This window comes from Lytechinus variegatus, chromosome 14 (genome assembly GCF_018143015.1).
Source record: "Lytechinus variegatus isolate NC3 chromosome 14, Lvar_3.0, whole genome shotgun sequence".
Classification (NCBI taxonomy): Eukaryota; Metazoa; Echinodermata; class Echinoidea; order Temnopleuroida; family Toxopneustidae; genus Lytechinus; species Lytechinus variegatus.
The window spans coordinates 9,761,570-9,774,521 of NC_054753.1; the positions used below are offsets into that span (position 1 = coordinate 9,761,570).

The window sequence follows — 12,952 nt, forward strand, 5'->3', positions numbered from 1 at the left end:
ATAATTATACAAATGCATTCTGTAAACAAAGAAAAGCAATTCTTAGAAATATATTTTGTCGACCCTCGCCCCCTACTGGATCCATCATCTACTGTTCTGTACTTTGTTGGGTTACTTGTTATTTTATTGGACAAAACGGATCTGACGCGGGGAAATAGATAAATAATAACGTTCAATGTCAAAGAAATTGTGAACGACTGATCTTCGGTCATTTGTTTTACGATGTAACCTAATTTATTTCTTCCAGATAATTATTCCTCTGTCCATTTATACTGACCGACCATGTTAATTGGGTCGATTCTCCACAGTGTGTGCCTTTGGAACTTGAAGATATGATTGATGAAAACAATGAAATATACAAATGACGCTACAGCAAAGGCGGCGGAAGCGGGGTTTTTTGCGGAGGGGGGGCGGGTTCCCCCCCCTAAATTTGTTGTTGATGACCTTTTTTTTTTTTTTTTTTTTTTGCTTGTCAATTTATTTTCCTACATCCCCCCTAAAGTGTTTGGGTTGAGAATTTTTTTTTTTTTTTTTTGCTTGTCAAAAAAATTTTGGTTGTCCCCTCCTAAAATTTTTGACTTCCGCCGCCAGTGCGCTACAGTACAACCCCGGGGGTACAATACACAGAATGATAATTCCTAAATGCACTAGGTCGAACTATGGGTCGAACCCGGAAGAAGCACGACACAATGACGTCATAGAATCATGATTCAACTCACGATATCGAAAAAGGTCGTATGGCATTCGACCTTTTTCGTTCGTGATTCTACAGAAACGTCTTTCATAACGCCCCTTTTTCCGTGTTTCATGTTTGTGATTTGAAAGACGTTTATTTCCACTTTCGACTAAACGCAATCGTGATTCTGCAGAATCGTGATTTGAATCATGATTCTAGGGTAAAAAAGTGTCGAATAAACGCACCCCCACAGAACCGCGGAGCTACTTGATCTGATCACCACGAAACATTACTGCAGGTAATACGACATATCACTTTACTTTGGTGTTAATAAATATCGATTGTTTTATTGTTATTTACATCTTCTTTTTTTAGTTTCATGATGTCTTAAGTTACAAATGATCATATTTTTCATGAATTATGTTGCACATTATTGTTTTTTTATTCAAACGTTCGATTGTTTTTGAATTGCGAAATGTAAACCTGCATGATCGAGCTAAAAAGGAGTTTTGATATACAGTAAATCTGCTTTTATTTCATTTAGCCACCATCTGTATATAGAAAGACAACCTTTCTATGAAGAACACTTTCCTTGTCTTCGTGAGTGATCTTTATACAGATTTATGTTAATACATTTACATATCTAATGTATGAATATCATATTTTCTCAGTTCTGCACAGCTATATATAGGTAAAAGGTATATTAATACGTGCCCAACATCGCTAATGAGGACTCGATATCGCTAATCAATAAACGACCATGGGTGCGATCAGGACCGGAGAGGCCGTCGAGCGCGTATTCGCTCTTCTTTTGACTTGTTTCGAGAATCTCGTCCACGGCGCCATCATCTTTGGCTGGCCATCGTTCGTCTTCGTCTTCAACCAGCGTGGCTACTTCAACGATCTCTGCAATGCTGACGGGCCCAGCGAGAATACCACATCCTCAATGATCGTAAGTGCATGATTGTAAAATTTTATAATGCATGACGATTTTGTGAGATTTTTTGTTTCTCTAAGGGGTGTGTGCACTCTAAAAAACGAGATGTTAATTTAGCCCTTAACGTCCTTGTATAGTGACTGCACTTTGAGTGCTGATTTAGTCAATCAAATTTGTAACTAGAAAATCACCACCCAAAGTGTGTGTGTGTGGGGGGTTCGAATGTATCCCATAGATGCGGCTGTACAAAATTCGACGTTCGAGGAAGTGCCCCCCCCCCACCCACCCGGGATCCTGACCTATGAGACTATCCGGTGTTAAGCATAACACATTCAAGCCGGTATTGTGAGAGTACTTTGTAACACATGGGTGTTAAAATACACCTGAAGTTTGAACATAACGCGGAAAATTTGATCAAAATCGGACAAGGAACAACAAAGCTATAGCATTTTAAAGATTTATTCTGATGAAACAGTTCTAGGCATGCCTTCATGAATATTCAATGAGCAAACCGAGGATGTAATATCCCCACGTTGTTCTTTTGTATTTTAATATATGAAATTGGGTTTATTCATTTTTTTATACCAAGAACTAAAAAATGGATTGAAAACTGTAGTGCATTAGATATCCATTGCTGCAACTAATCCATTATAATGGGCATATATCTTTCACGCATATATGGAAAAAATGAAACAAAAACGATTGTATGTAATAACATAAGACAAACAACGTGGGGGATGGGACCTTTGGATGCGACATCATCGGCCCAGCTAATGAATATTCATGAGTCGTGCATGATTCTTTTCTCAATATATCGGTAAACTTTAAAAAATTAATAACTTCGCTATTTGTTATCCGATTTTGATGAAATTTCAGCAATTTGCTCTGTGAATTTTGCACTATTTACTGCGATATAAATATTTTCAGCCCGGAGTACCCCCTTTGATAATCATAGTTTCAAGTACAGAAATAAAAAAAACAAAATACAGCTCCTATTCCTTTAGATGAAAATCTTTTCAAAAATATTTATTTTCTAATATGAAATCATCCTTTCAGCAGGTGAAAAATATATCCTTCTTATTCGATAATTGTACATGTATTCATACTTAAATCATCTTGTCTGGGGATGGACTTCATTGGAATTAAATGTTTATCAACCTTTTATTTTTAGCACAATATCAGCACAGGCAGCTCAAGCCCCATCGAAGTAACTGACAATGATATGCCGTGTCCGGAGCAGGCCACTCGTCTTCAGCTTGTCTTCTCCGTCGCTTCGGCTTCTCAGACCATTTCCATGTTTCCAATCGGCCTCTTTTTTGATCGATTTGGAACTCGAATATCTCGACTTGTCATGAGGTGAGTTCCAACAAATTTAATCTCCAATAAATTGCAACAGATCTGCGATAGTCTAACTTAAAATTGCAATAAAAGTTCAGAAAAACTTTAGCACTTTAACTCAAAAATGGCAACACTCCAACGTAAGATCGCAACAAAAAACATAGATCGCTCCGTCATGAAATTGCAAAAACACAAAAACACACAAACCTACAACACTCTTATATAATATTTTACTGCTCCTACCTAAGATTGTAAAAAAAATGCAACACTATATTCAAAGTTTAACAATTCCGATATTTGACTTCTTGTATATTTTTTTTTTATAAATCACCTCTTTATTGATAAATCATATAAATCATATAACAAAGGTAATAAACATATAAACCCAGGATATCAATTCTTGTCAAACGAGATACAGGGTAACACATAGGTGTGAACATAACATTGTAATAGATACATGAACGAAACACAAGTATAAACATTGTACACATAATAGAACATGAGTGAAGTGCGCAATTCAGGAAGAAACTTATTGGAAAAGTGTAAATTCATTGCATATTTGAACAATTTTGATATTCAATTAATTAATTATAAATGTGAGCCAGATAAATTTGAGTACAAATTGTATTTGGAACAAAATTGCAATATCTGGTTTTCTTCACGTTCCTATTAGTTTCTTAATGCTGATTGGATATCTAATGATGGCGCTGAGCTCCCCTTCCTACTCGTTCCTTCTCTTCCCTGCAACAGTTTGTTTTACCGTAGGAGGCGTCATCTTGCTCTTATCATCCATGCAGGTTAGTTAAAGGTCGAAAAACAAAGGTCGAAGGTCAAACTTAAGTGTGATTTTCAGTCAGACTTATTTTTTTTGTTAAAACCGTTGAACAAAAACTTTTTGTTCAACGGTTACACTTCGTAATTTCGGAGGTTCGTAATTCCGAAACACGTAAATTACCTATACCTCGATGTTCGTGAATCCGAAAACATAAAATGGTTCGTTAATCCGCCGTTATTCCGAAGGTTCGCTAATCCGAAAACGAAATAAGGTTCGTTATTCCGAAGGTTCGTTAATTCGAAAACGGAATAAGGTTCGTTGTTCCGAAGGTTCGTTAGTCCGAAAACAAAATAAGGTTTGTTAATCATTTCGTTTTCGGACTAAGGAACCTTCGGAATTATGAATCTCATTTCGTTTACGGATTAACGAACCTTCGGAATTACGAACCTCACTTCGTTTTCGGACTAACGAACCTTCGGAATTACGAACCTTCGGAAATACGAACCATCGGAATAACGAATCTTCGGAATTACGAATGTATGCGTTGTTCAACACCACTAGAAAAGAAGTGAACTGCCTATTCAGAGTATTATGTTAGCTAAATCTAGCGCTCTATATACTTTAAACTCTTTGAATATCCACACAGGTGAGACAAAGCACAGGTGAAATGTCGAATTTAAGAACAGTTTTGGTCAGATTTACCTACTTGTTTGACACCAGTAAAGGAAAAAGTAAACTGAATTTTCAGAGTGTTATATCAGCTAACTGTAGAGCTCATATTTTTATTTTGTTTTGTTTTTGTTTTATTTTCTTTTTGCGGTGTTTTATCTAAATATGTTTACAGTTGATATCTGTATTTTTAACCAATTATGTTCGTCACTATTTTCATTCATCTTCTGTACATCTCTGATCTCAATCTGGTTATACTGTGTCTAACTTATAGGTTAATGTTAAATGTTTTGGACCCCATGCACGGAAGACCAGCGTGACTGTGCCAGTCACGCTGAATGTGGGCTATCCACCGTATTTTATTGTATATAATTGTGTTTTTAATACGGAAATGAATACTACTACTACATATAATCTACATTAAACCCCTAAATATCCACGCAGGTGAGACAGGGGTCATAGGCCAAATATCGAAATTAAGAACATTTTTAGTCAGACTTAGCTTCTTGTTTGACACCACTAAAGGAAAAAAGTAAACTGAATTTTCAGAGTGTTGTATTAACTAGCCCTAAAGCTTTTATATCTTCAGTATGCCACTTAATATCAACGCAGGTGAGACAGAGGACATAGGTCAAATGACGAATTTAAGTGCACTTTTAGTCAGACTTAAAGGTATTGTTTAACTTTGTGAGCAGCCAATTTAAAAAATTCTCAAACCAAGATGAAACATGACTGTGTACATGTGCATGTATTAGAACTAATAAACCCTGAAAACAACCATTATTGGGAATGAAAAGCTAAAACTACAAGGCAAACCCCAATTTTGTAAATAGGCGTCTTATAGACACCTAAATAGTACACATAAGTGTACGGGATGAAATCAAGATGGTGTTTCCGGTCACTTTATATTTCAATTTTTGAAGCACTTAATAATTATTTTCGAACGCAATTTTTTTCTGCGCATCATTTTTGTAACATATCACAGACACAGGTGACAAGTGACTGTGTGACCTTCTAGCTCAGATTTTTTTAAAGTCAAACCAATGTCAACCAATGACTTTAACCTTTTGTTGAATACCTCAAGAAAAGAGTTACCTGCATTTTCATTTCTTAGATTGGCATATTCAGTAGATATAGACCAGGGGTCCGTAACACAAAGATTAGCAATAATCGTAGAACATTATTCTACGATTGATTGCATAGACTACAATTCAATCTTGAAAATTATAAGCGTACGATTGATCGCTATATAACCTTTATGTTACAACTGAAGGCATGGTCACACCGCCCGAGCGTTGTTGGAGCGGTAGGGAAAGAGGGTCGAATTTCGCTCACAAAATTGGGGGAAAAATCGAAAACAAAAATCGAAAATAAACAACCCAACAACAATCGAAATCGAAAATGGTGAACGGGAGCGAGTGGTGATGATTTTTTTCTCTCCGCTCCACGACCGCTCCAACAACGCTCGGGCGGTGTGACCATGCCTTAAGCCCCAGATCTGAATTTCATTACGCCCTTGAAGTCTCCAGTTTTGCAGATTGGCCAACAAGCATTTTTTTTATTGTTTTTTGACGTCTCGAAGATATAAAAGTTTAAAAAACGTTGAAACCTACATGTATTAAGTTGATTGGTGTCTTATAGGCGTATGTGTTCAATCAATTGTACAAATGGTGAAATAATGTTTTTGAGGACTTTTCTTTGGATGATGCTAAATAAGCCAGCTATCCGGTGAATCGAGTTTGAAACTACTAAGCTTTGTCTATACTTCGGTATTTAAAATCAATGATACTGGAACATAACCAGAAATATTCTATGTGGTTTTTATATTCATGATTGACTTTTCGAAACAGATCGGGAATCTTTTTGGAAGAAATAAGTCGACAGTCATCACGATAATCAACGCCATGTATAGCGCATCTATAATAATGTCTGTTATCGCCAAGGTGAGAACTTGTTTTGTAATAGCCTTGCCTTACTCTGCATCGGGTCATCCGGGTACCTTTCATAGTCTTGCTTCTATCCCCTGTTGAATATATTTACCTTTCATTAAGAGGACAGTTGACATGATTGAAACAAATACCAGGATGTGTTTTTCCTTTTCTTTTCCTTTTTAATAATTGGATCTTATTCAGAATCCGTATTCGCTCTTTTTTTCTTTTAATTTCCGATGTTACCTCGATAGTAAAGACATCTTGTAAACAGTATTCGGTATTCTGGGTTTTAAACCGGCTACCCCCCCCAAAAAAAAAAAAATAAAATAAATAAATAAATAAATAAAAGTTCTCCCTTGCTGACAGTAGTCCTTTGCCAAATGAAAGCAAAAGTTAATGTATTCCTTTTTGTTCGTCTCTGACAGTGGATATTTGATTGATTTGCATTTGAATATGAAACAATGACATGCTTCTCATACAAAGCTCTAATGATGCCTTTCAATGCAACCCGCAAACCTTAGTATTTCGTCACTTAAATAAAGTCAGGAGGCGTCCTGAGTTGGAAGTTTTACACGACTTTCCGTTCCCAATAAACCAATTTATAGGCTTACATTTCAAAGTGACTGTTGGTTTGTTTTTATCCTCAGAGATCATACGAGGCAGGATTCTCCATCAGTACCTTCTTCTTCATCTTGACTGGATCCGTACTCCTCCTCAGCATCAACACCTTTGTCTTCCTACCAACAAAGTTCATCCCCTGGCCGCTGCCAAGGGGATACACAATGACCCCCTGTCTGACCCCTCCGACCACCAATCCCGACAAAGGAGAGGCTGCATGCTACCAAAATCGAGGGTACGGAGAAGATCCCTCAAGTTCAAATGACATTTATCTGGAGAAAAGTAGAGCCATAGATGGAGGTACTATTAAGGAAGTACCTAGAAGTGAGGATGGGGAGTGTTTGAGCCAAAATAGGGTAGACTTTAGAGAAAGAGCATGGGAAATGGGCAAGACTGACAAAGTGGCAAGTGACAGAACCGCATCTGCAAACGGAAATTGCGAAGAGAATAAGGGTGACTACATAAGCAGTAGAAGCAGGAAGGAGGTAGACCCATCCATGAACCAATGTAATGGCGGCATCCGTCATGTCCTTGAAAATGGACTCTCCGAACAGAATAGAGGGGACTTTAGCAGTGTAGAGGTTGGTGGAGATATGCATGAAATAATAGGAGGTGGAACAGGTAAACGGTTTGCCGATGAAATCGATGAAAGGAAGAGAAAAGAGTACGGAAACCTGGGCTCGTGTCTCTGGTCGATGCCCTTCTTCTTGTTGCTCCTGTGGCAGGCTTTCCTAGAGATTGATATGATCTTCACGATTGGCACTCTCAACTTCTTCCTAACCAGGATGGCCGACGGTGATGAAGATATAGGTAATGTATATACCGTACGTGCACTAGTATTTAACCCGTTAGGAGAGTCTTCCTCGAATATTTAGAAATTGGAAATTATCTTAATTTCAGACCGTTCTTGTTTCCAGTGGGAAATTCCGGGTAGTCTATATTGTCAGTATTTTCATGATCAATCTGACGATTGTATGCGCAAACAATCAAATTATGTGGCGAGAGCTTCTTGCACTAGTATTCAAAATGACAACATTATAGTATTCAACCTAGGGACGATCGATAGCAAGTCCCAAATGGCGAAAAACTAAAGCTCAACTTTATCAGTCAACTCTGACTTTCTCCAAGGAGTTACCAGCTAGGTGCAGTGGCCTGTGATCGAACCCCAGACTTTCAAATATCTAGTTAGGCGCCTTAGATCAGTCGGCAAAGGCAGACGACTACTACTACTACTACTACTACTACTACTACTACTACTACTACTACTACTACTACTACTACTACTACTACTACTACTACTACTACTACTACTACTACTACTACTACTACTACTACTACTACTACTACTACTACTACTACTACTGCTACTGCTGCTGCTGGTGGTACTACTACTTCTACTACTCGAAGTCGTATCAGTATTAGAAGTAGTAGTAGTAGAACTATTAGTAGAAGAAGTAATAGAAGTAGCAGTAGCAGCAATATAGAATTAGAAATAGAAATATTGTTAGAAGAAGTAATCGAAGAAGTAGTAGTATAGTAGTAGCAACAGCAGCAGCAGCAGTAGTAGTAGTAGCAGTAGAAGTAGTAGTAGTAGTAGTAGTAGTAGTAGTAATACCTTTCGTACATCTTAGATAATGGAACTAAACATGCTTGAGGGAGGACAATATTTTCCGTATCTACGAATATACATTCAGACACAAAGTAGCATAAAAATAGACATTACATCGCGTACTAAGCTAAAAATCCTATTTCAACTTTCCTTTTTCTTTTCATCCCACATTATTTTGTCAATGTACCGGCAGTTAGCTGGTATATAGATGCATTCTCCTTCATACAATTCCTTGTTCTTATCGTTGGCCCCCTTGGAGGTCTCCTCATGGACAGGAACAACGTCTTCACATCTTGCTCAAGAACCAGTAAGTGTATGCCAAAGTGAGATGGGCTATTTTCCATTCCTTTGGAGGACTTGAGTTTATTCACCCTCCATTGGAACACCTTCGAAAATCTGCCATACAACTTGCTCCTTCTCCCGTGACACACTCATTGGCGGCGGAAGTCAAAAAAATTATGGGGGTCCACCTGAAACTTTTGGGATGGAGACAGGTAAAAAAATTGACTAGCAAAAAAAACTATCCAGCGAAATTTTAGGGGGACCACAGCAAATTCAGAGGGGGTCCACGTAAGTTTTTTTTTTTTGGGGGGGGGGGCGCGGGAAAAAAAAGGTTCTCACAAATAAATTTAGGGGGGTACCGCCCCCACCTGAAATTTAGAGGGGGACCCCCCCGCCGCCTATGGGCGCACTCGTCCCTCTCCTGCAATTCTAAAATCATTCTCCTTTAAATGGTAAGAACAGAACTGTGACAGAAAAAAGTTGTACAATATTGTGCCTATGAATCCAAGATAATTATGGCAGAAAAGAATTCAAACCTATATAAAAAGTGCGAGGATTACTGAAAACTGTTTTCCGCTGCATGCATGCGACATTTGTGAAATCATGATCAAGTAATATTTTTTGTTACTTTTTAAGAAAAATGATGAGCAAGTTTTCAATTCAAATTGAAGCATTCAAGATTTGTCAGTTTTTTAACGATTCATTCAACACTTTTAATGTTTTTTTTTTCCATGAGCAGCATTTCACTTCATTCATTTTTTTTTGGGGGGGGGATGACTCAAGATTCTCCATATTTTTAGGAAGCAGTTCCATGTTTTAAACTTTTTCTTTGAAATACAGGAAAACCCAAATTGATAAATCAATACGCGGACATGCGGGACAGCTGTCTACCTCTTGCCTTGGCCACTCTTGCCTCCATTGGTTACTCCATCTGTCTCCTGATACCTAGTCTCCAGCTTCAATATCTGACATTCGTCTTCCTCCTAATCGTACCATCTTTGCTATTTGGTATCGGACCAGCAGTCGTCGGCATCGTGTAGGTATTAGGGATTTTTTTAAAGGTCAAGTCCACCTCAGAAAAATGTTGATTTGAATCAATAGAGAAAAATCAGACAGGCATAATGCTGAAAATTTCATCAAAATCGGATGCACAATAAGAAAGTTATGACATTTTAAAGTTTCGCTTATTTTTCACAAAATAGTTATATGCACAATTTAGTCACATGCCAATGAGTGAATAGATGATGTCCCTCACTCACTATTTCTTTTGTTTTTTTTATTGTTTGAATTATACAATATTTGAATTTTTACAGATTTGACAAAAAAGACCAACTTGACTGAAACACAAAATGTTAAACAATCATATGGTAATTCCACATGTTGAGGGCAAAATAAAACTTTGTTTCACAGTTTGATGAAGAAAAAAATATAATATTTCATATTTCATATAATAAAATACAATAGAAATAGTGAGTGAGTGATGTCATCAGTTCCCTCACTTGCATACTAGTGATCAGTATGTATATATAACTATTTTGTGAAATTAAGCAAAACTTAAATATGTCATAACTTTCTTATTTTACATCCGATTTTGATGAAATTTTCTGTGTTACGTTTGTTTATTTTTTTTCTTTTTAATCAAATCCACTTTTTGTTGGGGTGGACTTGTCCTTTAAATTTTATTTTGAAGACCGTTTTACTTCGTCTAGTACCATTAATTGGCTTGCAAAGTTTACTTACGTTACACGTCACTCACATTTTTGATCTGCGAAGTGTAGGGTCTATACTTTGTTATTTTGCACGCCAGTAAATCATGAAAAATCAGTTTTGATTGCAAGCGCTTGTTAGTAAGATTAATCATGACGTCATACACCAAAATGTACCCTCACAAAGATCACAATGTATGTGTGCAACAAAACATGCAAGTCCGAAAGTCTCACCCTTTAAATGAATTATTCTGTATTCAGTAGCGTACCTAGGATTTTCCGCAGGGGGGGGGGGATCGTCCGCCAAAATAATTGACTAGCAAAAAAAAGGTCTTCAACCGGATATAAAGGAAATTTCGCACCAGAGAAAAAAATTGACAAGCAAAAAAAAAAAGTCTTCAACTTCAAAGGAGGGGGCCACTGTGGCTCGTCAGGGATCAGTTGTGACCCGTCAGGGGGGCAGGGATACGTCCCTTGCATGGGTTGTGACTCGTCAGGGGGGGCAGTCTCCCCCCTACCCAGCCATAGGTACGCTAGTGACTGTATTCATTCAAATTTTGCAAAGCAATAACCTATGAAGCATTTTAATCTCCGATCATATCCTGCCATTTATTTTTCGGTAAATTTTTGCATTTTCATAAAACAAGAGAAATTCCAGCGGTGTTCCATCCATGGAACCTTTGTGGTTTTCAGATTCGAATCTCCATTCAAAAAAGTACCTGTGTCCGGCGGTCGGCCAGCAATATACTGTGCGAGGGTGTTAGTCTGTTCCCGATGTACATTTATTTTGTTAACGTTACGTGATGATTCGTATTTTGCATTTTAGCATTTCACCGAATTAATGGGTCACATAACCCAACACTTCGTAGACTAGGGAGATGTTTTTTTTAAGAATGTACTCAAAACGTGACAGTGCGCCGTGACGTGATAACGTTACAAGCCCCCCCCCCCCCCACCGATTGGGTTACCTTCGGGTTCAAATTAATAAGTGATATTTTGGAAAGTTTTTTTCATATTTTGTATTTTGTTTTGTATATTTATACATTCAGGTTATTGTTATTTCATTACATTTTATTTTATTTAGTCTGTTCAGACATTTCTTTTTTATGATGTTTATTCATTAAATATATTTTTTCATTATTATCTGTGATTATATTTTTCTTATTTTGTCAATGAATTTATGATCTTTGTGTACAGTACCTTATTTCATTCATTTATTCATTTTTATTATTCATGTTCATGTTTTATATTGTGCTTAGTGTTTTTAGTGTTTATTACATTTTATCTAGTTCAATATTACACGTTGAATATAAATACATTCGTTCACTAAAATACGCATTCACAGTTTTCTGTCTATTTTATTTAGTTTATTCATTCAGGAAATTTGTTATTATTCCATTGTGTTTATTTTGTATTAACATTTTGCTTCATTTCATTTTATTTATTTATTTATTCATTCATTCATTTATCTATTTATTCATTTTTGTTTTATTTTATTTCATTTATTTATTTATTTAATTGATTAATTAATCAATTAATTAATTAATTAATTTATTAATTTATTTATTTATTCATTTATTTATTTAGGGGGAGAATCGCTTGCCCCATGTGTTTAATTTCCTGACCGTATCCCAATCTAACCCAACTCATTTCTCTGTCACTTCATGACCTTACAGCTTCCCGATGCAATATTTTGCCAGTGTATACGGTGCGATGAGAACGATCAGTGGTTTATTCAGCTTCCTCCAGTACCCAATCTTCATCCTAGTCCAGAAGTATCTTGACAATGATCCCTTCTATGTAAGGACTCAACTCCATTATCATGTACTTCAGGCTGAAAACGATTGTGTTTAAATTAATTGGAGTAACAATAACCGAGTTTAATGCTGATAATTTGATCAAAATCTAAGAACAAATAACAAAGTTACTAAGTTTAGCTATATTTTGTGGAACCAGTTATGCACGTCCGCAAATGGGCTGATGACGCCGTGTCCACACTTTCCCTTTTGTGTGTTCCCACATGAAATCATAATTATTTTACAGAGCAGAAATAAATCAATAGAATGTAAAACAAGAAATCACACAAAACTGGATATATTTTAATCAATAAATCGTCATATTGGAGTCATTAAGTAAAATAACACTTCCATTTTCTCTTTCCCTTCCATTCCAGGTGACCGTTGGTTTCATCGTTGCCGATATTTTGACGCTTATCTTACCTGTCGCCCTCTACGTCAAGAGTAGACAACAACTTTTGGGGATACATACAACTACAGGGCAGACAGGAGTAATAAAAAACCCCATTCACTCTAAATCGTAACTCACCAAATATGTTATACACGTCATGTCCTCATTATTACACACAAATATATAACTTCATAACAAAAATAGGGACGAGATTTCACTGCAAA

General features: G+C 36.7%; 1 protein-coding gene across 1 annotated transcript; it reads left to right on the plus strand.

The window, feature by feature from the left end:
- Positions 1-1,368: 1,368 nt before the first annotated feature.
- On the plus strand, positions 1,369-12,935 carry LOC121428137 (solute carrier family 43 member 3-like). Its single transcript, XM_041624730.1, has 9 exons — positions 1,369-1,628; positions 2,785-2,969; positions 3,625-3,748; positions 6,246-6,338; positions 6,974-7,754; positions 8,747-8,860; positions 9,676-9,871; positions 12,218-12,341; positions 12,715-12,935. Exons 1-9 carry the CDS (start codon positions 1,437-1,439, stop codon positions 12,859-12,861), a joined length of 1,956 nt encoding a protein of 651 aa, XP_041480664.1. The 5' UTR covers positions 1,369-1,436; the 3' UTR covers positions 12,862-12,935.
- Positions 12,936-12,952: the final 17 nt, after the last annotated feature.

What these genes read in the sequence shown, in the direction of transcription:
- LOC121428137 (XM_041624730.1), top strand. Translation starts at nt 1,437, where the DNA reads ATGGGTGCGATCAGGACCGGAGAGGCCGTCGAGCGCGTATTCGCTCTT. An exon ending in ATATCTCGACTTGTCATGAG is followed by an intron (nt 2,970 to 3,624) that starts GTGAGTTCCAAC and finishes CGTTCCTATTAG; the next exon opens with TTTCTTAATGCTGATTGGAT. An exon ending in CCAGCAGTCGTCGGCATCGT is followed by an intron (nt 9,872 to 12,217) that starts GTAGGTATTAGG and finishes ATGACCTTACAG; the next exon opens with CTTCCCGATGCAATATTTTG.